This window comes from Zootoca vivipara, chromosome 2, assembly GCF_965207765.1.
Source record: "Zootoca vivipara chromosome 2, rZooViv2.hap1.1, whole genome shotgun sequence".
Classification (NCBI taxonomy): Eukaryota; Metazoa; Chordata; class Lepidosauria; order Squamata; family Lacertidae; genus Zootoca; species Zootoca vivipara.
Window position 1 is genome coordinate 48,373,789 of NC_142584.1, and position 26,654 is coordinate 48,400,442.

Below are 26,654 nucleotides of genomic sequence, written 5' to 3' on the forward strand. Positions count from 1 at the left end.
GGAATTTATTTTAACAAGCTGCTGCGAGGATAAACATTATTAATCTCAATTAATATTAAAATAAACCAAGGGACTGCTGACTACATGTTGGTCACCAAAAGAAGGCTAGAGGGGTGTGTGAGTGAGTTTGTGTCTATAGAGAGAGAGGTAGAGTGATCTTACGCTTTTGTTCTTAATGCTTATTCCCTACTGGAATAAGCTGCCTAAAGGTGTTGTGGATTCTCCAAAAGCTGTTGCAAAACTGGTCAGGTTTCATAGAAACAAATGTTAAAAACAGTGATTTCTTCATAATGGCAGAAACACGACTAAAAACCCAGTGTCTATAATCAGTTATTTTACACTTCAGAAGCTTTTATCTAGGTGCAATTAACATGTTCGTTTAATTAATTAATGAATACCCTGCGTTGAAAGGATATAGTTATGGATGAGTGTGCAGGTGGTATGAAAGTTGGGAAAATTAATTAAAAATGCATTGAACAAAATATTTTGTTTCATAAGAACAAAGTACTGCATACTGTTAACACCCTTAATTCTTAGCTAAGCCGGTGAGAATGAAAGTCCAAATGGTTGTCTTCCAGATTTTAGTGAAACCATATTTTTCCTTTGTTAGGTCTCCCGTGTCCTGCAGAAAGAGTTGTGTAGGACACAGGAATTTATGGTACAGCATTATCGGCTGATAGAATTGCCAGGTTCTCATCTGGAGATGATGATGACTGTAGAATAGATTCTCTTCCTTTTTGCTTCATTTATGCTGCAATCTTATGCACACTTACTAAGAAGTAAATCTCATTGAAATCCATGGGTTTTACCTCTGAGTAAACATGCTCAGGGGGCCTGCTGTTAAATTCCCTTGCATTTGCATTGGAATAAAAGTACTGTACTGATTGCAGTGTTGTTTTAGGCCAGGGTGAGGACTCTGGGCTTCCAGATATTGCTGGACTAAATTTCCATAATCCCCGGTACAATTGCCCATGTGGACTGGAGCTGATGGGAGCTGCGGCCCAACAGCCTGTGGAGGGGCACCAGGTTCTCTATGCCCAGCTGAGGCCATTTCAGAAAGTACAAGGTGCTCTGATTAGCTTCTCTCACCTCTCCAGGTCTCAAGAGTAGGCTATTTGTCTCCTATTCAGCCATCAGGTAGTCTGAACACAAAAACCGAGGCCTAGTTTTTTTGTAAATCCCCAGAGCCCCACCTTGATAAGGTGTGTGGGTGTGTGTGTGTGTGTGTGTGTGTGTGTGTGTGTGTGCAAATGTTACAGTTCAAGGACATGTCAAGTCAAGTTTATTGCATTGCTCATACTTTGTAAAATCATCTAGGGCAGGCACCCACAAACTTCGGCCCTCCAGATGTTTTGGACTACAGTTCCCATCTTCCCCAACCACTGGTCTTGTTAGCTAGGGATCATGGGAGTTGTAGGCCAAAAAATCTGGAGGGGCGCAGTTTGGGGATGCCTGATCTAGGGCATTAAGAGATGATGCAGCCACGGTGCCTCATACTACACCACACCACACGGCTCTTTTCCCACCCTCCTTTCCAACCTGTTACAATGCAGATGTGCAGTGGTCTTTACTTGGTCCCCCAAACAATGCAATTGCTGCTTCCTCCATTTTTGTTCATGTGTTATTGGAGGCTGTGCAAAGTTATGACCAAAGGCTTTCCTAACACTGTCATGCCATACAAGTAGTACCAGACCCTTTGGAGGAATGTAATTTGCAAATGCTCTTAAAAAAACCACTTGAATCACAAGTCCTTCTAAGGGCCCCAACTGGTACAAAAGCAACTCATAGAGCTAGTAGTTACAGGTAGGTAGCCGTGTTGGTCTGCCATAGTCATAACAAAATAAAAATATTCCTTCCAGTAGCACCTTAGAGACCAACTAAGTTTGTTAATGGTATGAGCTTTCGTGTATCTGACGAAGTGTGCCTGGACACCAAAGCTCATACCATTAACAAACTTAGTTGGTCTCTAAGGTGCTGCTGGAAGGAATATTTTTATTTTGTTTCAAAGAGGTAGTAGCAATTACACTACTTGGTGCCAATGGATGCTAACAGAACTAAGTCTCTGCAACTAAAGAAGTTATAGAGATATGCCTTGCTGTATATTAAATTATACTGTTTTGCACTGTGCTGTTGCTGCTGAAGAAAGTGGGATGTATTTCAGTTGCTGCCAAGGACACAGATGAGATGTTTATAAGAGAATACAATTAATCTGAAAGTCAGTGATGTGCCAGCACTAAATCTGAATTCACTTTAAAATGTAACTAAGCATTCCCACAACACTCCTCCCTACAGGGGTGTGTCTGGGACCTTCATTGGATAGCTTTTAGGGAATGCTAAAGATGCACTTCTTTACCCCAGCCTTTTGACACCTGAGGTGCATTTTTTTCAGGACCCACCCTATTTGGTTTCAGCTGTGCTTAATACTGAATTTTTAAAGTCACAGGCCCACAGACCTTTTAATGGAAACAGACTGTTCAGACGGAGGTCCTGGAATATTCTGGGGGCGGCCAGTCACCCCTCCATGGCCCTGTATATTACTTCATTTGGCCTGTGGTGAAGAAGCACTGTGGTCCCTAGTGAGTTTACAACTTGCATGAAAGATACAAGCAGCTGCCTCATACACTATGTGGTGAACACTGTTAATCTTTTTCAGTGTATCTGATGAAGTGTGCATGCACACGAAAGCTCATACCAAAATAAAAACTTAGTTGGTCTTTAAGGTGCTACTGAAGGAATTTTTTTTATACTCTTAATCTATAATACTGTATATGAAGGAACTGTGTAGATACAGACTCCTATTATTTGTTGCAGGCTTCAAGGGGTGGGGATGAGGGGAATTTTTAGTTCCCAGCTGTGTCCCTCAGTGGAGGGTACAGGCAACCTGCAATTTATTTGGGGATGATGTTCCAGGGATAGTGCATAAAGCCAAAATTGTGTGTAGTCAAAACAAACCTCTGAAAAACAGAAAACGCCACACAAAAACTGATTTGCAGATGACATGGTTGGCCTTAGTTAAGCTTCAGAAGTTGATTGTGTGAACTGATTTGCTGCTGGTGGTTTTTGTTGTGAGAAACATGGTGATTGGCAACTGCCATTGTTGTCTCACAGCTGGAGCATTTCTGGATAAGGTCTCAAAGTGTCTGTAAAGTCACGTGCAATTTTGAGGCTTTGTTCAATAGAAGGATGAAAGTCAGCAATCAATTCATGTGTTTTCATGTGCTTGGGAAAGCAAACTGATGCAGATTCCAACTTGCTGGCATATCCTGTCATCATCCTCATCTTTGTCTTCTGTACACTGTTCCTCTTTGCAAGTGCAGCAGCATCAGTTGTGTGCACATTTTCCAGGTCGAAGTGGATCTTAAAGCTTTGAAGCCAAGTGGGGCTGGCTTTGAATGCCTTCCCAGGCTGCCCATCCTCAGCTAAAGGCTGGGAGAATTTCTAGAGGCCAAGAGCCTTCTGTCACAAAGTGAAGCCATCAATAGGCATGCATTTACAGTTCATATCTTCAAGCAGTAAGTTTATTGCCTTATCGGTCTTCACCAAAATCTTGTCAGGCTCCTGGCTCATTACCTTCAGTTATATGCGTTGTATGTGTGATATAACATTGTGCCACCAGATGGCGACGCAAAGTCCCGTTTTTCTCTACCCGTTTTCCCGTTTACATTTATGCCGCTTTAAACTGAAACGCTTTTTTTAAAAAAAAAAGTGTCTAGATCCAGCGTTGGAACCAGTCGTTGTCCTCTTGTATTGCACAGCAGCTGAGGGAGCTGGCTTATGTTTCGGGGCCATGTTTTTTAATCTCCAAGGTGGCCTCACGCACCCTCTCCCTACAGATCCCAACACGATACAATGGCGGGTGGGATTGCTGAATCCACCCCTCAAGACCCACCCGCTCCCTTTATTGGGGCAGGACAAGCGTGTAAAGTTGACGCCGCGGGGAACAGGAGAGGGGGCGACGTTTTGCAAGGGGCTATTTACTCCATAGGAGGGACAGGAGGGAGAGTTGTGGAAAAGGAGCGCTTTATGCGACGACGGCTGGAAAGGCGACCTTCGCTTCGGCCTCCCTCGGAAACCAATTGCGCCGCCTCCTGCCGCGACAAGGAACGTTTCAAAGTGTGGTAATTCCAGGTTCAGACGAGGATTAATTGGTGCCCTTTCCTCTTCTGAGAGAAAGGCGACGCCTGCATTTAACCTCGGCTGCTTTCGAGCTCTCTTCCTTCACTAGAGAGAGAGAGAGAGAGGCGGGCGAGTTGGGGGGGTCAAATGGAGGTTAAAATGCTACAGTACTTGGGAGTGTGTGGAAAAGACTCGCTTCTCATATTAATCTAGTCACTCTATTTCCCCCTTGCTGATCTTGCTTATGGGTGACGTGAAAGAAAGGCAAGGATCGTGCGCTGGTTGGTTGTGTTGCTCGCAGTGGGCAGGAACGTGTGGATTTGCCAACCAACTCCAACTTCCGAATCCCACCCGTGTTCCGGCCACAGCTGAAAAGTTGCGCCTTTGCTTCCAACCCCCCCCCAATCCGCCCCCACCCCCCCACCCCTCAGCGGCACAAGCCAAACGCATGGCGCGGAGAGGGGGCAGCCGAGCTGGCTCGGCGCTTCTGCGTGTTTGGCCTGAAAGCGCTGGCGAGCCGCGCGGTGCTCGTGGCCCTTTAAGAAGCCCGGGGAGCGGGGCTGGATCAGAGAGCGCCATAACCACACCGCCTGCGCCTGAGTGGGATAGGCTGCTTTGGCAGGGATGGGCTGGGAGGAGCCCTCCTGCATCTACAAACTCTGGCCAGGGAAAAAGCGAAGGGGGTAGAACTGGGGGGAGGAGGAGGAGGAAGAGGAAGCAGAAGCAAGAAAGGGGAAGGGGGGACACAGGCAGGCGCCGAGGGTGCTGTGGGGCTCAGGCTCGCCTATTCCTTAGCAGCACAATCTCTGCAACCGCTGCGTTTAAAAGTTTTCTGCGCTTTGGGTCAGGAGCGTTGTCTGCGACGACCCTCCCGGAGGAGGGGTTTTTCAGTCTTATCTTCCCCTCTACCCCCTCTCCAAGATTTACACTCCTTCCCTCCCCCCTCCCGCTTTATTTTGTTACTTGCTTCTGGGGTTCGGGTTGCAGAGGACCAGCGCTATGCCCCGGAAGAGTATCTTGGAGGTGAAGGTGCTGGACGTGCAGAAGCGGCGAATTCCCAACAAACACTATGTGAGTGAGCGTGGCATGTGTGTGTAAGTGTAACCCGCGGTCGGGTGGGGAGAATTGCTGAGAGCGTTTTGAAAAAAATCCTCTAGCCGTTCATTTTCCTCACATGCTGGGACATATCTGCTGCTCTTGATACAGCTGCTTTGCTGGGATTTCGCACGGGCGTCTTCCCCCTGCGTGTTTTTCTTGGGGGGGGGGCGCGTTGGCTGCAGCTACCTAGCTAGCTGAGAGGCGATGGGGCCGCCTTCCCGCAGCCGCTTCTGTGCGGTCTCTTCCATTCCCTCCTGTATCCACTGTGAGTGCATGTTGTAGCTGGAATTGTCTGTGCACACACTGCAACTTCCTAGCAAGCCAGGCAGGAAGTTCTTGCCGCCTGGCTCTTTCTTTTCTTTCACCAGCGTTGACATTACAAAGGCAGGATTGTGCATGTTGACCAGCCCGTCACTTTAAATATCTGGCCAATGCTCTGGACGGGTCCCATCGTGGGATGGGCAAGCTTATGTCTCCCTTGGCGTTTGCTTTTAATGGTTGCTTGGAAATTTAAACTGCTGGAGGGGATCTGGAGAGCAGCTGCTCTCCTGGCAGAGAAATCTACATGGGTTTCTTCTTTCTCAGAAAGGAAAGTAGTGGCTTTCCTTCCAGATTTGTGTTCAACAGCCTAGAAGTGCATCTGTAGGGTGTGTGAGAAGTTTGCTCAGATTTCGATCTACCCCAGGCAAGAAGACCTCTGGTACTCCCTGCTTTTGTGCTTGCTGTGCTTTTCAGGCATTGTAAGGCTGTGAGAACCTGGCTGCAATGTGTCAGAACTGTCAGATTCTGTTTGGAGTGTGTATCCGTTGGGGCTGGTGACTGGCAGGTTGGGTGCTGCAGCTTGTCATTTCCACTACACTGGGGTATGCCTGCTGAATAGCACACACCTCCCCTTCTTTCAGGATATGTTATCCCACTTTTAATATCCTGCCTGTTCTGGGCTGAATCCTTAACACAAATATTTCATGCATTATAGATTGCGAGGGAACACAGTCTCTATCCAAAGAGTTGACTGGCAACTTTAACTCTGTTAAAGAATCCATGGCAATGTTTAATTCATTCACAATACACACACACACACAACCAAGGAGCTGGAGGGGTGAGACTGTGCAAATAGATACATCAGAGATGGAAGGTTGTGCTTCATGTATGGGAACCTGATTGTTTCTGAGAATAATGAAAAAGGGAGTTAAGTACCGTAAGAGGCAGCCAGGAGGATGCAGAGGAGAACAAGGAGTGAATGGTAGCATAGGATGAAACACGAGTAGATTATGCCGGTCTTTTAATTCTATATCCTCTCATACTGTACAAATTGGTGCAGCAATCTTTCACTATACCTACGGTACTTCTAATGGTGTAATGATACCTCCCCTGCTATTTTGAGATAAAAAGCTATGAGACTGTGATAGTTTTCTTTTCATATATTTATACTGTTCTAAGCAACAATTGTCACCAGTATAGGCTTTGCTTTAGAATGTCATAACAATCTGACCTTTTATTTTATTGCATTTATATCCCACTTTTCTCCAATGGAGCATAAAGTGGCGTACAGGGTTCCCCATTTTTATCACAACAATATAACTGTGAGTTAGGCTACACACACACACACACACACACACACACACACACACAGAGAGAGAGAGAGAGAGAGAGAGAGAGATGGACTTGGCAGAGGCCATTCAATCAGCTACTGAGAAAGAATTTGGACCTGGTCTCTGTGCTCCAACTTGGTTCTCGCCAGATGTTGTTTGACTCCCAACTCCCATTAGTGCTAGCCAGCATAGCCAGTAGTCAGGAGTGATGGGGATTTGCAGTCCAAAAACCTTTGGAGGGCACCGGGTTGGGGAGGGCTGCTCTAACCACTGCACCACGGCGACGATCTGCCAAATTTTGATAGTGGAGAAGGCAACACAGGGAAGCGGGTGGGGAGAGGAAGATAAAGGAAACAAATAGTGGGGATGATCTACAGTACAACCCTATGCCAATAAACTCTATTGTGTCCAGTAGAGCTTCTTGTTAAATACAGTATGTTTATGATTTCAGCCAAAATTCAGTTGCAGACATGTGCTTTAGAACTGGCTGCAGTTGGAGATGAGGTTCTACTTACTTACAAATATTGATTATTATGGTTATGATTAATTAGATTTATATACCACCCTTCCTCACAAGATCTCAAGGTGGTTCACAGGATAAAAATACAAGGTATAAACACCAGTAAATAAAAACAACAAAGCAATACCCCCTTCCACAAACACATTTAAAAGCCTCTTCTACTAGATTGCTGCTGCTTTTTTATAATGCTTGCTTTTTAAAATACCTTGCTTATAACATGACATTTCCTTATGTATCTTATTAGACTGGGGCAGAGTTAGGTCTTGCTTTTACTCTTCACTATGGATAATTCCTTTGGTTTCTCAAAACTGAATGCTGCCTTTGCACCAAATGATGCTATAGTGCTGGCCACATTCATCCTTTGAAATACACTCCTGAGTTGACTGGAGTAGGGTTTTCTTTATCTTTGGAAGGATTTGCCAGTGACTACAGATAGAGATGTTCTTAACTGTGTTATAGTTCTGTCTGGGACATCATAGTATGGAGAAAATGCATAATCAAGGGGGGAGAAAGATGGTAGGCTCTTACACATAAGAGAAAAAGTGAGTCATTTGGGAAAAGACAATCCTTTAAATGAGAAGGAAAATCAACAAGATATTGTTGCCTGTACAGTGGTGCCTCGCTAGACGAATTTAATTCATTCCACAGGTCTTTTCTTATAACGAAAAATTCGTCTAGCGAATCCCATAGGAATGCATTGAATTTTTTTTTTTGCCCATAGGAATGCATTAATTGAATTTCAATGCATTCCTATGGGAAACCACGATTCGCTAGACGAATTTTTCATAAAATGAATTCGTCTAGCGAGGCAACCTCCGCTAGAAAAAACCTTTCGTTAAGCGGAAATTTCGTTAAGCAGGGCATTCGTTAAGCGAGGCACCACTGTAATGGATAGGCGAAGTGAATCAGTTTGGTATAGCTCTTCAGTTCAGATAGACATAAGATTTGATTATCATACCCCAGAGGTTTTCAACCTTTTTGAGTCCACGGCTCCTTTAACCAATTACATTCTATCTGCGGCACCCCTGTGGGGCTCAGGAGCCCAGTTATGTCACCCCTTGCCTGCAGAGCTGGCAGCCTCTCACCCTTTTTTGAACACCCTCCCTTGTGGAGAGTTCCCTCAGCCTCTTCTTTCCCCTTTCCTTGGGAGTTCTGGGGCAGCTGCCCCGCCCCAAAGAGAGGTGCCTCCCAGAGGCACCATTCGCCTGTGTAGCTTCTAGCTAGGGCTGCCGCAACAAACAGCTGTGCAAGCCTTTGGGAGGCAGAGACAAGAGAGGGCATCGGAGCAGGGAGGGAAGGAAAGGGCGTGGAGGCCAGTGTTGCCCACGGCACCCCTGACCATCATTCAAGGCACCCCAGGGTGCCACAGCACACTGGTTGAAAAACACTGTCATACCCTAATGACCTGTTGCTGTTTAGATGAGGCAGTCCTGCTTTCTAGCTGACTGTAGGGTTGGGCAGTTGTTTGCATCTTGGTCAATTCAAATGCCATGGTGGTTACTGCAGAAACCAGCTCTGTAATTTGCACTCCCTCCTTCCTTTGAGTAGATTAGTTTCTCGGTCCCCTTTTCCAGCTCTGAAAGTTTTGGAGGTGGAGGAGGAAAAGGGGCTTGTACCCAACCTCCAAGTGAGATGCTCTGTGAGGTCAGGAACTTGTGTTGCAATCCCCTATGCACGCTTACCTGGGAGTAAGCACCAGTGAGCACAATAGGACTGTGCGAAAATGCACCGGATTGTTCTTAAGGGGAAGGTCCTGACAACCAGTCATCGCTTGACTACCAAGGCCAAATCAAATTTGTGGGTCTCCACTGAGTGCATTTGCATACATCTTACTGTGTGCAACCTTCATACTGGGATCGTGTGTTATGAAAAATCAGCTTGCACCCAAACTGCCCTCTTGGATCAGACCAAAATATCCATCTAGTCAAGCATTTGGTTTCCAGCTGCTCACCAGATGCCTCAGCGTGGTTAATGGTGATTTTGGATTTTAGAAGCAAACGTTAAGATGGGAACTACACTTCATGCTAGCCAATGTGTGTTCTCAAACAGCACTTGCGATGGGAAAATTGGGGTGGGAATAGGAATTCTTCCCTGTAAATTTATCCTCAGTTTTATATATATATATATATATATGTGTTGATTCCAATTGGACAGCCCTGCTTGGGGGGAGGGGCAATGTACTAAAAGTGTGTGTGTGTGTGTGAGAGAGAGAGAGAGAGAGAGAGAGTGTGTGGAGAGAGAGAGAGAACCATTTGCGGGGGAGAACTGATGAACAGGGAAAGGGTTAGAAAGGGTTAAGCATCTTTCTGTGCTGGTTCTCACCTACAGATACCCCCCCCCCCAAAAAAAATAGTATTACAAGGCAAATAAGGATAATAATGATACGGTGGCTCTAGAGCCCATATTTATTTTATAGCATGTAGATCTCTCCAAAGATTTCTGCTGGCCATATATATACCGTATCCAATGAGTTCCTTCAGACAAATTCAGCTCTTTGACTGCATACCTGGGACTGTTTGCACGGAGCAAGAATATATTGTGTGAACTAGGCCTGAGGCTCATTGTTATTTAAACAGATCTTTTTCTTTTTCTTTTTTTGTCTTGCCCTTCCTCCAGTTATTTATGATGGAAAAAATACTGACTTCTCCCTTTTGGAGTAGCATGAAAATGGTTGGTGATGTCATAATTCCTCTTCAAATTACAGTACTGCTCTAAGTGAAGGATTAAAGGCTGCCTTCCCTCTTGGCAACTGTGAGCCTTCCTCTTCTTCCAGCAATGGAAAATATCCACCACAAATATGTTTGGTCTCATTTGATTCCTTATGATTCTTTAACAGTTAAAAGGCTTTAGCTCTTGAAAAGAGAATGAACTTATGATTCTGTAATTCAGCTGTGACATCCTTTGCAGGAATATCTGTGTTGTGGTTGATTTGAAATTGGCTGCTGCTGACCTTTACACACCAATAATAGACCTTTGTTCTTTATCTTCTACCTGAGCTAGGGGGTCTTTCACCCTATTTTTAAATGTTCACATATGCTTTCCACTCATCCCAGTGGGTGAAAATACAGGATGAGATTTCCTTTGAATCCATAGTTCAGCTTGCCATGTATTTCCATCTTTTGAAGGGCAGGTGTGAAAATAAAGGGCAATTTAGGAGTCTTCTTTTGTCTCTGGAATCCTATGGTGTTTTGTTTCTGAGACTTTGAAGCCTTCTCACACACACACACCACACACATTTAAATTGATGTGATTATACCATCTACCTGCAGATAGAAGACATCTCCAAACATATTCTTATCTAAGAGGCTTTGTCTGTAAATTAAGAGGTCACCTGCAATGAGATCTTCCTACTTTGGTACATGCACTGTTTCTTCACTGGTGACATTCCAGTGATTCCAGAGCACAAGTACCCCACTCCAACATTAGTTGTGGAAAAATAATTAGAATTGTCCAGAGAAAGCTTGGAATGGGAAAGAATCACAAGGCCATTCTATCTCCCCCACCCCTTTTGATAATGGACAGTTGTACAGTACATACATGCAGCGACCACATGGAGAATGGTAGACCAGTTTATTCACATAGATAGCCCAGGTGTAAAAAAAGTACAGTTGGACAATGTAGTTGCACTACCTTTTGGCCATGAAGCTCACTGTGTGGCCATTGCCAGGCACACTGTCTCTCAGCCTAAACTACCACACTGGGGAGTTGCTTGGCTAAAAAGTGGTAGGAGGACATATGGTGTAAGCTGCTGCCTTCAATTCGTTGGAGGAATAAACACATTTTAAAGAAAACCATGTTTTTTGTTTCTGAAACCCTGTGAACTAGATTAACGTTAAAGTGAAAGAGAACAGTGTTTGCCCCTATATATAAGAACAAGACAGATTCCCAAAGACAGTTAATTATATACACTCCAAACCTATTTTTACACAATAAGTGGAGAGGCTGAGTCATCTTGCTGTTGGCTACCTACAAGGCTCTTTCTGTGAGGTTGGATCCAACCGTAAATAGGCCTGTTAGGCTTTCTCAACTACTTTGAGCACGGACCTGCCTTTCTCTCCCCTGAAGGCAGTTTCTTAGCATTCATGAGTTTGGGAAACTCCCAACTTTCAGAGTGTCATAGTCTGACCTAGAAATGACCTGTGCATTTCCCCCACCCCCGGACAGACAGACAGTTGCCCTTAACTTAATTCTATGGAAAGTTGTGTTTTCAGCTGTGGGGCAGTAATGGGGAGACTGGTTCTCTGAGAAAAGACTGAGGAAGATGTGGCCTTGAGTAACTTTTGCTACTCATTTACAGTGGTACCTCTACTTACGAATTTAATGTGTTCCGAACACACATTTGTAAGTCAAAAAAATTTGTAAGTCGAATCCCATAGGAATGCATTGGGAGAAAAAATTCGTAAGTCGAAGCAACCCTATCTAAAAATTCGTAAGTAGAAAAAATCCTATCTAAACCGCATCCAAGATAGCGGACGGAGCTCCATTTGTAAGTAGAAAAATTCATAAGTAGAGTTATTTGTAAGTAGAGGTACCACTGTACTGAGTGCTCGGAAGATCTGATGTTTGAGGATCTGCTTCTGTCCTCATTTATTCTGTGGTGGCTGTAACAGAGTGCAGAGTTAAACTTGCATATAACTTTTGTTTCTTCCTCCTCGCCACATCTCCTCAGCTTTGGAGAAACCTGCTTCAGATGAACTTGTTGCCTATAGTTAGTGGAGTCGTGGTATCACATCTGTGTTTCATAATGAACTTGACCTTTTCTCTCATCTCATGGTTGATGAATGTGTCAACACCTGTTTGGGCAATGGGTCAGCTTTGTGTTCAGGGATCTGAACTTTTGCCTTGGGTTGCCTAAACCAGTGTTTCTCAACCAGTGTGCCTCCAGATGTTTTGGGACTACAACTCCCATCATCCCTAGCTAGCAAGACCAGTGGCCAGGAATGATGGGAGTTGTAGTCCCAAAACATCTGGAGGCACACTGGTTGAGAAACACTGGCCTAAACAGTCTGAAGACAGATATTGATTGAGTCTGGGAGGAGTGTAAGTGTGGAGGAGGAGGGCAGCAAAAATGAACTATTTAGTACAGGTGTGGGGAACATTTGGTCCTCTAGATGTTGCCGAATGACAACTCTTATAATCCCTGGCCATTGGCCATGCTTGCCAGCACTGATGACAGTTGCAGTTTAGAAACATCTGGAGAGCCAAATGTTCCCCACTCCTCAATTAGTATCATGGCTCCAACTGATCTAGATTAATCCCTGGATTTCTCAGTGGCAACCTCAAAAAGAGGACTGTTGCACTTGTTTGCACTGTGCATGCAACTGCTGAGACTTGAATGGAAAAGGGTGTGTGTTCAGAGTACAAGGCCTGTTGTCCTATGCCTGTGCCCTTAATCCTCTCAAACACAGTAAATCAAAGCACAAGACACTTTCTTCTTTACAAAAATATCATTAAGCTGGTTCCTTTTCTATAGGAACCCTTACATGGGGCCAGGGTTCAGGAATACAATTAAAAGAAGTATAGATAGCACAACATACTGCTCCACAACTTACAAAATGGAGATGCTAATATGGCTCTGAATTTAAAGATGAGCTACCGGTAGGAGCCCGTGTGAAATGACATATGTTGGTGTGGTTGGACTAGAAGATTGGCAGTGCTAGACTTCCAGTGTTATTGAGAATTTTTGAGAACCTTTTTGTCTTCTACAGCTGACAAGGGGTTACATCTTTTTGTAGCTGTTAACAGTTTTTCTTCTAATAATGCTAGCAAGTAGATGAATGCATCGGAAATAAGGTCTTGATGGATGTCTTAGTAATGGAGTTTGCTAGTGATGCCAGACCAGTAATGAATGATGGATGAGAAAACTAAGTGATTGAAATCTTTGTTTTTAAAATATGAGGACAGATAAAGCCCTCCTTTTGTAAGATTATGCATGCACTACTCCAAGCTGCAGCTTTTTAGTTGGGGGCAGTGACTGGTCCAGCACAACATTGCTGATTCTATTACAGTGAAATACATTGGTATTTCCTGCAACGTACAACTAAGCCACTGCACTATATGAATTACAAGTGGCTGGACTTGTGTGTTAGCACTCATCTGAAGGCATATTGGCTCATGAATTGGTGCATGTGCAGAAATTGCTGATATGATATCCTCTTTTGTTTAGGTCGATGACTATAAGGTGAGTTGAAGACACCCCCCCCCCCCCGTAAGTGCTTTGTAATGTTGACTTTGGGTGATTTAGGCAGTTGTTCACAGTGCTGAGCTGTGCCAAGCATCGGATTATCATTTGGAAGTATAGGAAGGTATGAGATGTGGCCTGGTGCCTTATCTAACAGTACTGGCACTGTGTAAACTTGCATCTGGTCCTGGAACATGCCGCAAAGCTGCTACCATGAAAATTCAGAAATGCAAGTACATATGCAACATTTCTCTTCTGGCTTTCCAATCTCTAAATAGGCAGGAAATGGAGGTGTTGTCTTCCAAATGAAACATGGGATCCCTGATCCACGATTTGCATGGCTTGCCCTGCATTTATCCCCGCAGTCACTGATAAAGTCAAATTTACCACCGGCTCTGCTCTTGCTAAAAGGTTCTGGCACTTGGTTCCCCTGGTGATAATGCTAAGTGATGCCACATCTGATGAACTTGGTAATTTCCCCCTGACTTCTGGTGTAAGTTCATATTGAAAGAATCCTGTGGATTCAAGTGTGGAGATGGGGGTTGTGACTCGCTGGGTTTTATTTCTCCCTATTCAGTTGCTTTGAGGGTTCCCCCCCCCTCTCTGACAGCTCTGTTACAGTTGGACAGATACCATTTGCATTTCTCTAGCAGCTTGTCACTCTTGGCAGTTTTCCTTTTGGCTATTTTTCCCCAGTCCCGTTTCCTTCAATATGTGGTTGCTACAGTTTGTGAAGGGACATGGAGGATTGGGAGGGAATTGTATTATATAGATGAGATCATGCAAGGAGGTATCTGTGAGGAACAATATTCTTTTGAGCCAGGACTTATCACCCAGAAGGATATTTTCCTTCTCCATATGCAGCAAGGTTTTAATTAGTCAGGGGTTAAGTTTGACCATACAAAGACTTTTTAAAATCCAACTTGGTTAAATGCCCATCGTGTTCTTAAAGTTTGTAACATAACACACAGGCATATTTTATATATAAAACCACAAATCAAACACATAATTAGCAAGAGACAGCACCTCCCATCTATGTTGGAGATCAGTCCTAGTACCGGTAGCATTTTATGTTGATGAAAGTGATTCCCCCCCTTTAAATATACATGGAGAACTTACATGGAGAATTTTCATATTATTCACATGAGGCACCAGTGTAAGAGCAGGGCCTCCAAGTTCCAGGCAGATTATCATAGGAGCAGTTTATGAGGTAATGTGTTCCCAAGCCATTTAGGGCACAGGTGGGTAGAGTTCAGGTTTGTAGGATCTACTTTGCTTTCTACTACAATATCAGTATCCACCAACTAGGTTCAAGAGATAAAGAATGATGAGCCCAGGACTTTCTTTTGAAGTCTAGAACTTCCATGCACAAAATCCAGCCCTGTTTATTTTCTCCCCAATTTTTTCAGTGGCATAATTGGTGGTGGTGGTAAATTATTTTGTTCTTAGCATTGGTCAACATTTGGGAGTCAGAAACATTTGTCCACAGGGTATGAAATAAATTATTATTATTATTATTACTACTACTACACCAACCCAAGCTCTATATAAAGCTGTTTAAGAATAGGTGGTGACTGGGATCTGACGGGCTACTTCAGAGTGTCTCCCAGGGATCACCTGTACCCAGTAAAATGCACTTGTTTAATCCATACCTTAATGCTCCCCTCCATTTAAAAAAGCCAACTGCCATGCAACATGGGACAGGAGACTGCCCTTAAGGAAATGGGGCCCTGAAGCTCCCTTAGGCCTGCAGAACTTGTTGCCCAGTTCTTTGGATCACAGGTCAGTATTTGGTAAAGCTCAGACTTAAGTTGTCCATTTGAAGAAAACCTTTTGGGGTAAAGGTAAAGGACCCCTGACAGTTAAGTCCAGTTGTGAATGACTCTGGGGTTGCGGCGCTAATCTTGCTTTACTGGCCAAGGGAGCCGACGTTTGTCCGCAGACAGTTTTCCCAGGTCATGTGGCCAGCATGACTAAGCCGCTTCTGGCGAAACCAAAGCAGCGCACGGAAACACCATTTACCTTCCCGCCGGAGTGGTACCTATTTATCTACTTGCACTTTGACATGCTTTCGAACTGCTAGGTTGACAGTTCTTTGTTTTATTTTGATCTTTTGCTATGGTCACTTCCTCAGCATTTTCCCATCCATATAAATGGGTGTGGTTAGAAAGGAGAATGTTTTGTGACGAGAATACTCATCTCTATAGTGGATACTTGACCCAAAAAGCAGGAAAAAAGTAGTTTTTACCAAATTTCCAATTCTTACTGATAAGCAAGCCCTACAAATTAGCCAGTTGATTTTTCCTTCTACCTAGAAGTCATAGGGCCAGTCCACACATTAGCTAGTACAGTGATCTGAAGTTAGGACATTGGGTTTTCAACAGGGGAGCCTTCGTTTAGATGTAAGAAGACCCTGTCTAGTTCAGCCTTCTGCTTCCACATTAACCAGTGAAATGCTTATGGGAAGCCCGTAAGCAGGACATGAATATGGTGAAATTTGTGGTGTGCAGTATGTGTGTTCTTGTTGTGCAGTGGATGCTGCTTTGAGCAGGTGGCTAGTTACCTCACTCGGCTCCAGTGTCCCACTATGCATATGAAATTATCAGAATGGTGAGTGTGTGGGCCAATCCATGATTTCAGTGTGCGTGAGTCATACTGATCACAGAATGGTTGGTTCAAAGGTTGCTGGGAAAGCTCCCCTTCTTAACGTCTTCCTGGGATGTGGAAATCAGACACACAGTCCCCTTCTGCAGTATGATCAAGCATGCAGAGGCTATCTCCACCTAATAAAGTATTCCATTTCCTCTAGAGGACTCCCAAGATGCACTTGGTTCACCAAAAGGGCTTGCCGCAAAGCAGCCAGCATGACATCATTTAGGTCTTTGGCCCCCAGAAGTTCTGGCTCGCTAAGCATTCTATAGCATTTCAGTAATGGATCACTTTTGGCAGCCTGCCTAGAGAGGGAGAGAGGGGGGGAGAGCCTTCTACTGGGGCTGGAAAAGCCTGTATATCTTTGTTACTTTCCCTTTATGCTGCCTGTATTTCAAGCCTATTCTCATGAGACTTTAATCAGATTTGTGGAAACTACTTACAAGGGACTGATTTTATTTAAAGCTCAGAGTAGTTAAGCAAAACCTGGGAAAGTAAGAGATTGCAATACAATACTCGGGGGTGGGGGAGAGGAAAGTGTGTGTGTGAGAGAGAAATCCACATCCATCTTGCAAAAGCGATAATTTTGACTTCCTACTTGAGGTTTTTGAAATGGTATCTTTGCTAGGGTTGTAAAGGACTGGGGCTAAGGTGGACCAATTCTTCAGGGGTGTTCTTTTCCTTCAAATGGGAATTGATGCATCCCTAGTCTCTTTATGTTGCGTACACACAGACATGGAATTCAGCAATATACATCATGAAGCATCTGGTACCTGTTGCTAAGGGGTGCTTTGTATGTGATTCTGGCCATTGAAGGCAAAGAATGGAGAGCAGGAGAAGAAAGTTATAGAGAGGGACTTGATTACAACAGGACAAATATCAAATGTGGAAGTGCAACAGAGAAAGGAGTGGAGGAGATGGGGGTAGCCTGGGAGATAGAATAGATGCTCTCCAGAAACAGAAGGTTGTGTGTACATTTGGGGGGGGGAGATGTTTCAGGGATTTGTGGAGAAGTTAGCAAAAGTGGTTGAGCTATAACTGAACTGGAATACCAGCCATAGAGAAGTATGTAACCAAGTGTTTATAGGTCCCACTTCCAAGGAGATGGAGGTCCTTCTGCACAAGGGAGTCACTCCAGAATTGTTATTGCAGCTTCAGGGGGAGGAGAGCAAAAGGAAAGAATGAAATAAACCACAGGCTCCCAGTAGAGGTTCCATTTTTGTGACCTTGCCTGAGGTGGGAGTGACCTGCATAGGTAAGCTCAACCAGTGACGAAAGCTTTGAAACAGAATAAAGTTAACATTTAATAATGTATTTTCACAAAATATACAGAGAAGCTTTATCAGAGAGAAACATATTGGTACATGCTTCTGTTGGTCAGAATGCTGGTCCAGGATGAACTGTCCAGGATGAACTGTTGATGTTTCTTTGTTGCCATGGGGGCTAATAGTTAGGAGATGGCTTCCTGATCATCAGGAACTTCCCTGTGCCCATCAGGGCTTGGAGAGAGTGAGTTCTTGTTAACTGAAGGGAGTGGATGACAGCTGTGTGTGTGTGTTTGGAGAGGAGGAGAAGCTGCTGTTTGTGGTTTGGAAGAGATGGAGAAAGGAAAGTTTCTGGCAGGAGCTAGCAGAAAGTGGGGATAGCCTTGAGGATGGGCTGTCCATGTTTCTCTTCAGATCAGGGCTGGGGAACCTGTGGCCCTAAAGATTAGACTACAGTTCCCATCAGTCCCAGCCAGCATGGCCAATGATTAGGGCTTATGGGAGTTGTAGTGCAACAACATATTCTGGAGGGTTTGAGGCTCCCCATTACTGTCTTATGAGTCTGTATTGCTGAGGCCCTTGCTTACTCTCAACTTATATTCTGCTTCTATATATAAAATAAGGTGCCTTTTATAGTGTTTGTTTTAAGGCGCTCTCATGCCTGGGAAACCAAGCCTTGTGGCACTGGAACTTTTTATTTCTCAGGGATGTGAATTCATTGTACTGTGGGGAAAACTTTGTTGCCCCAAGTCAGTCCACCCCTAAATAGCTAGCAAGGCTGGGTAAAGTGGTTTCAGATTCTTAGACACAACAAATATTGGATGCAAGATGCTCTTTTTCCCAAGAGCTGAGCAAACAGAGGAAAGCAATGACAGCAGCAGAACCCCAGGAGGAGATATGGCTGTTGTGTGGCATGGCCAACAGCCAAGACTAACAGCCTGCGATCTCTAAATATTTACCAGTTTTCTCAGGGCAGTAAATTCTGCAAGTGGGTGGGAAATTACCTAACTCTGAAGAACATTCACAGGGAGCGTATTCCTGATGCTTTTAATCCATGTCTGCTCTGTGCCGCCATTGCACTCAGGCCTTTGGGATTGTAGTGTTGGTGATAAATTTACTCAAGTGTGTTGAGGGACTGGAAGCCAAATTTAGATGCTAATGAAGCGAGGCACACTCTTGTCCCTTTCCAAGACTCAAATTTGTGGCTACAGACAATCTGTATGAAGGATATCAAACTGCTAGTCATAGATATTGATGAAAGCAACTGCTCTGAAATGGGAATGATTAAGCGGTATTTGTTGTTGTTTAGTCGTGTCCGACTCTTCGTGACCCCATGGACCAGAGCACACCAGGCACTCCTTTCTTGCACTGCCTCCCGCAGTTTGGTCAGACTCACGTTGGTGGCTTCGAGAACACTGTCCAACCATCTCGTCCTCTGTCGTCCCCTTCTCCTTGTGCCCTCAATCTTTCCCAACATCAGGGTCTTTTCCAGGGAGTTTTCTCTTCTCATGAGGTGGCCAAAGCGGTATAGAAATGTGTTAAACAGGCAAACAAACAAAATAACGTAAGATACATTAATTTTGCCTGCATGAGGGTTCTTCATTGTGGGGTTTCATTTACCTTGAGCAGCCATTCAGAAGATCAAACCAAAATGTTTCCCAGCAGTACAACCCTGAAGGTTCCAGGGGAGCGTGGATGAAGCGTTTGCCCCACTCCACCCTATAGCAATGATTGTACTCCCTGCAGTTGCTGCTGAGCAACATTTTTTTTAAAAAAAAAACTCAGTCCCCAGTGAAGCCAGGAAGTGTTTCCCTAGCTGTTACAGATGTTATCACATAGCTGGCTCTTATTTGTTCTATTGCATCATTATACAGCCAAGCTGGAAGCCCTGTTCACACAATTGTGCGCCAATTGTGCATTGACTATAAAGTGGGGCTGTGTCTTTTAGCCCTGTCCCTGAGAGCACATCTATTTTCCTGGAACAAAATTGCATTGTGTGCAGTTGTCTGGAAAGAAACAAGAAACCTGCAAGGTTCTGCTTGCTTTTAGAGGGGCTCCCTGCAGCTGGGACACCTGCGCAGCTGCGTGGCCTGATTGTGCCGAGCAGCTTCATGCATGGAGCAGCTCATGCACTGAGTTTTCACTTACAGACTATTGTAGACAATGCATGGTTGTTTTAGGAAGCAAAGTTAAAAGTGTGGTCCTGGTCCTCAGTTAAAACACAGCAGCTCTACATGTGAGGAATGTGTGAATGACAGTTAATGCTTTTGACCTCACTTGGGCTTCTTGTGATTTTCTTTTGAAAATCACAGCTATGGGGATTACAGATAAATCTTTAAAAAGGGCAAGAAAGGTGAATAAAAAGGATTTTCATTAAAGCGGCCCCTTTCAATACAAAAAAAGTTAGCATGTAAATGATACAAAGAAACCACCCACAGCTACTGCCCTTTCTGAATAGCTGCCCAGACAATGATAATCTTCTAAGGATTAATTAAAGTATCTCTTTAATGAACTATGGAAGCATCGAAACAGCATTTTGATGTGATCTGAGTTCCCTAAAGTGTCTTCATTCTTCCCCACAGGTATACATTATCAAAGTCACCTGGTCCAATGGCGCCACTGAATCAATTTATCGACGGTACAGCAAGTTCTTTGACCTGCAGGTAAGATTACTGCTGTGTTTTTGCCTTATTCTGGGGTTCCTGTTCTGGAGGGCTATAACCTATTATCTGACCTACATTTGGGATGGCACAGAGTATTTTGGTCAGGTGACAGTTTTATACTTTTACATGACAGCTGCCCTGAATGGATTGTGAAGTCCTGCGGCTGGTTCGTCTCCTATGGTTTTCCATGCTTATTGGAAGTGCCAGCATTAATGATGATCCATTTAACACCTTTCCTTCTTTCTGAGGACCATCCTCTTGGTTCCAGACATGCTGGAGCAGGATAGTAGTATAGAATTGTTCAACCCCCTGCAACTCAGGAATCTCAGTTAAAGCATCCATGATGGCTATCCAACCTCTGCTTAAAAACCTCCAAGAAAGGAGAGTCTACACCTCCTGAGTACAGAAGAGGGCGAGCTTGGGGGTGGGGGGGAATGTTCCCTAGATGCATGGAGACTGCCAGATAACTAAAGTTAAGATCGTCCTCTTCAGAAATTCTTTTTAAGGACATGTTTTGATGTTCACTGCAGATATTTGACTTCAAAGTTTTACTGGAACCGGGTTATGTTTTATTGCTCCTGTTTCCTTTTTGTGTGTTTGAGTTTTATTTTTGACTGCTGCCTTTATTGGATATTTTACTTGGTATTATGGATTGATTTTAATGTTGCCAGCTGCTTTGAAAGTCAATTTGTCTAAAAAGGAGATTAGACGTGTAGGAAATAAATGAGAGAAGCAGCAGCAAAGAAGCTACTTCACAACTTTGCCAGAGTTGCTCTGGGTCTTCCATGCTCAGCATGTGAATGTGGCCTTTAAAACACCAACTGCTTCATTGCGGAGGAGAACTTGCTTTCTCTAAAGCTTCGTATAAACCCTAAATTAAGCCCAAGTGCTTAATTACATGGGTTGGGCATAAGATTCACGTGCAGGGTCACAACTGGTGCAATTTGTCCTGCTCCTAAGGAAACCTACCGGTAGATGTAGTCTGGATTCCCTCAGTCTCTCCTTCATGCATTCCATGGGCCTTCTGTGTCCAGTGAAGTTACTTGCCTCTAACAGTTAAGACAGGGATGGAGCTGTGTTTGATAAACAAGGAAGGTGGCTAGTAGACTTTGCCCCACTTGCCATGTTTTCATACCCACTACTGCTTCAGATGTTGCTTTGCTGCCTTGAATGATTGTAGGATGAGGAATTTATTTTTCCCAAAATCATGTTGAATCGGTGATGCTTTATTTCTGGTGCTTCAGAGTTTGGATATTAGCTTAATAGTGTCTAAATGCTTAACGTGCTGAATTAGGGAGTTTGTTGCTACCAAATGTTTCAGGCCCGTAGTCTGATGTGGTTACTTGGAACATGCAGTCTGTGTGTTTGGGTCCATCTTTTTAAGTGACATTTCATTTAGCTCCTCATTGTGAATGGAATCCGTTTCTGGTAATCTGGTGGTCACAAAGTTTTTGTGAGTCTGGTGGGTTTAGTATCCAGCGGTTAGGATTCCTATTTTGATACAAGCCCCTTCATTCAGCTCCTTTCTCCAGTTTCTCTGTGAACAATGACCCTAATGAATTATTTTGCCAGTAATGCACACCATGGAATGTAGAGAGAGAATTAATTCATTGCACAGCATTATTGGCAGCATAATGCATTGCAGGTTTCTGGAAAGAGAATACATTATATTACAGAGTTTGCTTGTTTTTTCTGCAGCACAAATGTGATACCCAGTTCCAATTTTAATGTATAACTTTCTCTCTCTCATACTTTTGCCCAGTGGTTTTGTTATTTTCATATGTAGTAAGTTAATTTTCGAGAAGGGTGGATCGGATGCTGCTAAGGGTAGACAAAACCACAATGGAAGTTAGGGCTGGGCGATATCAGCATTTCAGCATTGCGGTATATCACCAGCCAAACATCGCGGTCTGGCGATATACCACAATGTTGAAAAAACAAGCTGCATTGGCATCAGCCTGCGAGGCACCAGGTGAAATTGCCACAGGTCTCACTGCGGGAGCTGAGGCGGTTTCACCTCAGTGCCTAGCAGGCTGGGACAACACAGCTTGTTTGTATGGCTCAGCTGGGGCATGGGAGGGCTCCTGATCCTTAGCCAAGCCATCCCCAGTGCTCCCCCTGCTTGCGTGGGAGCCAGTGCCAGGCTGGGGGATCCTTTAACTGCTCAGCTGAGGGGAATGGCAACTGCACACTCCTCACCCGAGTAGTTTAAAAATGAAGAGGAAGGAACAAGCTGTATTGGGGCCTCACTGATGCAGATTTTTTGACCCTCTCCGCAGTATGAGGGCAGAGTGGGATGGCGGCTTCACTTAGCGATATATCGCTGGTGAAACCGCCATTGCTCCTGAGTAGCTCTGCTAGTAATGCTCGCTGGGGGAAGTCACTGGCAGAGGGACTCAGGAGCTGTGGCGGTTTCACCAGCAATATACCTCTGAGTGAAGCCAACATCGCGGTCTACTCCTCATACTGGTCCTGGGCGATATCTTCTCTGTATAAATAAAAATGTAAATGTTCGTTTGTTCAAAATCTTAAATCTCTGAAAGTTCTTCACTGATTGATTTGACGTTGCATTTGAATAAGAGCGTGTTTTTATATACCAATATTATATAGATGTCACACCTGTGACAGGTAAAAACATGTTTTCTTGAAAAACACCACCATCTGTTGGACATCAAAGCAACACACGCTATACTTAATATTTTACTCTCAGGACGCCTTGGGGCGGTGTCCTTCCAGCGCGAGCGCGCAGAGGCTGCTGGGAGTGGCTGGCCGGCGGCTCCTTCTGGGAGGATGGGTGCCGGATCCTGCCCCTACACCGCCGCCTTGCCTCTCCCCACCGCCCTCGCCATGTCCGCCTTGGAGAAACAACTGCAGCTGGGTCACCTGCCCCCTCGTCTGCCGGGACCTGCCAGGGGAAGCGGCCAGGCCCTCCCCAAGATGACCATGGGTTATACAAGGGGTGGAGAGAGAGGGGTTGGGGTGGCAGCTGGTGTCAGGCGGGAGGAAGATGACATCACACGACAGGGAGACCAGAGAAAGGGGTGTCGTGACATCATGCGGCTGGGGTGGGGAACGGGGGAGCTGAGTGGAGGAGGGGTGTGGCTTTGTGGAGAATGAATGGGGCGGGGTGGGGTTTGCCCATGGTTTATTTTGGGGGTGGGTGGGGTGGGGGGATTTTCCAGAATATGCGTGGGTGGGAGAGTCTTTTTTTGGGGGGGAGGGGGCGCTCTGCTTTCAATGGAAGCCTGGCATGTGTGTCTTATCTATCAACAAAGCTCAGGGCCAATCTTTAGAATTATGCGGTTTAGATCTAGACATGGACTGCTTCTTACATGGACAATTATATGTTGCGTGTTCTAGAGTCGGCAACCAGACATTCTCTATATCTACACAGACAATGGAACAACAAAAAATATTGTATACCCACAAGCTTTGTGAAATTAAACATATTAGAAATGTGCGCTTTCTCTTTTCTTTCTTTTCCATTTAACAGACTGAGCCACAGCAACGCGTGGCCGGGTACAGCTAGTATGGATATATCACCTAGGCCTAATGGAAGGTCTGATTTGATCTGAAAGTTGGTGGCAAAAGCCATACAGAATATTCCTATCTAGTTCTGGACATAAGATGAAAAGTGTGTTTTCCAAAGGGAGATGAGCCAAGGGCACTAGCTGTGCTTTATGAGCCAGAACACACACTCGGCTGCCTAGAGGAGAGGAAAATTCAGAAAGTGAGCACCTGTTACAATTGCTTCCATACACTCATGATCTGAATCTGGGCATTACAGCAAGTCCCAAACCTAAGGACTGGTTTCTTGATTTGAGTGCCTTGCAACAACTTTTTTTTTCACCTGGAGTCTGCAAAGGTGGTTCAAAAAACTGATGAAATACAACTGTTCAGAGGCTAAAAATCTATTGGATGACTCAAGATCCTTTGGGACTGGGTGGAGGAGAGAAGGTGTACTTGCGAGATCATCATCAGCCATTTAATTTTGTTTACCTATAATAATAGAACAGATAGGTGCTGCAATTGTTATCTGTGGTTTCTTCATTGTTTGATGTACAGTAATATGAATAGACCACCAGCAATTACACCACAGAGAGCACTTTCAGATCTCTTAAACACAATTAAGTTTCAAAGCACTTGACTCATAGGCATTAGAGAGGTATAGTGGCTAGTGTGTTAGACTAGGCGTCAGGAGACCACGTTCAAATCCTCAATTATCATGTTGCAGGTAGGTAGCCATGTTGGTCTGCCATAGTCGAAACAAAATTAAAAAAATCCTCCCAGTAGCACCTTAGAGACCAACTAAGTTTGTTATTGGTATGAGCTTTCGTGTGCATGCACACTTCTTCAGATACACTGAAACAGAAGTCACCAGATGCTTATATATAGTGAGAGGGTGTGGAGGGGTATTACTCAGAAGGGTGGTGGGAATGGGTGATTGGCTGATAGGTGTGGTAAACCTGTTGATGACTGTTAACTACTGCAATTGGTCTCACAGGAAAAAGCAAGGGGTGAGGTGGCTAAAAATAGCTTTATCATGTATAATGTGATAAGAATCCAATGTCTCTATTCAGACCAGGTCTCTCCATGGTTTTAAGTTTGGTAATAAGTCGCAATTCAGCAATTTCACTTTCCAGTCTATTTCTGAAATTATTTTGTAATAAGACAGCTACTTTGAGATCTTGTATAGAATGATCTCCTGGGAGACTGAAGTGTTCTCCTACTGGTTTCTCTGTCTTGTGATTCCTGGTGTCAATTATCATGCTCACTGAGTGACTTTGATCTAGTCCAGGCACCCCCAAACTTCGGCCCTCCAGATGTTTTGGACTACAATTCCCATCATCCCTGACCACTGGTCCTGTTAGCTAGGGATCATGGGAGTTGTAGGCCAAAACATCTGGAGGGCCGCAGTTTGGGGATGCCTGATCTAGTCACTATCTCTCAGCCTAACTTACCTCACACTTTTGTTCTTGTTAAAATAAAATGGGGTGGGACAATGAATGCTGCCTTGTGGTCACTGAAGACTTGATAAGTAGCTGAGATTGTAATCAGTGGCCTGAATGGAACAAACTTGCTGAATTGTAATCTAATTCCAATGAAAATAAAAATCATATTTTTATTATACTTGTACTTTCTTGAGTCCTGTTTGCTCTGTATTTGCTCTTTTGGTTTCTGGCCTCTTTCTTCTTTTCACACCCCCCCCCCCCCCAATTTCATACTGCCTTATATTAGTGAGCCATAATTTCTTGTTTTAGGGGAAAAAATCTGGATCAACATGGTGTAAATCCTGGACTTGGTATTCTCTCCTAGGTTGTTTCAGATGGTGGAATGGTTCTCATAGAACAGACCTTTTTCCTATTAGCTCATGTTGTGCTGTGCCAGGCGATACGATGTAGGTGTCACCACCCTGGAAGCAAAGTGCTTTTGCCATCAAAATGGGGTTGGGCATGCAATGTGCCAAAGTTATTTTGGCCACTGATCTATTTGGCAGATATGGTGGAAACTTTATACATGGCATGAGAGTAAATTGTAATGTGCACGAAGAGGCTGCCTGCCTCCCATTATGCCGAAGGTTTCCTTTGGTCATGCACCCACAAGTTGAATTAGTTCACTGCTTTGTTGTGGGTGGTATTTTTATTTTTATTTTTTTATTTTGGAAAAGGAAAACCATAATGGACGTAGGTCTAGATTATTCGTGCTCTTACCTCCTTGTCCACACCTTGAGTTACATCCTGACAAGTAAGCCTTATTTCATGTGAGACTATATAGACATGCCCTAACAGTTTAAATTTACTTGTATAATATTCACTACAGCCATTGCTGTTGGTATACCACCTGAAATAACTAGAGGAAGGCCCCATAATTGATCCTTCTCTCTTTGACTGTAGGCGTGCGTCCCTTCCAATGACCATAGTATTGACACTGGGGTGGGATGCAGTGAGATGTCTCTGCCCCTCCTTATCTCTCTAACTTCCCACTGCTCAGTATAAACTCCCATTTGATTCTGGTTGGGAGACGCTCTCAGTTTGCCTCCACCCATTGGGAAGGTTTATGAGCACAATTCACCTTTTTCTCATCTGTTTATACTGCCCCTCAGTATAAATGCCAGGGATGATTTCCAGCAGAGTCTGCCTGCTTGTGGAACAGATTTACCCCACACTGTCCCCTTTTTATCCTCTCACCTGCCCCCGCAGTGCCCTCACATACCAAAAACCTGCTCTTGAGAGTTGGGTGAACCCTCCAGAGCAGATGTGGGGGTCAAAACACTAAGCTTACCTCCCAACACAGCAGCAGCGGGACTAGGGGAGCAGTAAAATAGTCACGAATGTCTTTCTGGGAACCAGCATTCTTGCTTGTTTATGGTAACCATAGTTTGGCTATGAGGCCCCTGTGACCTCATTGTTTTCAGCATATAAACAAAATAATATAGCACCCCCCCACACACACAAAACAATAAAAAACCTTTCACATTGGGTCTCTTGTAGACTCGACACTTGCTATTCTAGCCTAAGAGTTTACTGTTATCATTTTGATAAGTCGCTCAAATGCTTGATAGTATGTAAT

At 44.3% G+C, this 26,654-nt stretch overlaps 1 protein-coding gene across 4 annotated transcripts in view; it reads left to right on the plus strand.

Moving 5' to 3' along the window:
- The first annotated feature begins 4,616 nt into the window (after window positions 1–4,616).
- The window catches only part of SH3PXD2B (SH3 and PX domains 2B), a 128,486-nt gene continuing 106,448 nt past the window's right edge, over window positions 4,617–26,654 (plus strand). For 2 of the 4 annotated variants that reach the window (XM_088661842.1, XM_088661843.1), the window contains exons 1-2: window positions 4,617–5,187; window positions 20,004–20,084. In XM_088661842.1, the coding sequence (XP_088517968.1) occupies window positions 5,116–5,187; window positions 20,004–20,084 (153 nt within the window). In that variant the 5' untranslated portion in view covers window positions 4,617–5,115. The remainder of the gene's footprint in view (window positions 5,188–20,003; window positions 20,085–26,654) is intronic. The other 2 variants (XM_035105293.3, XM_035105294.3) reach the window with 2 other exon arrangements.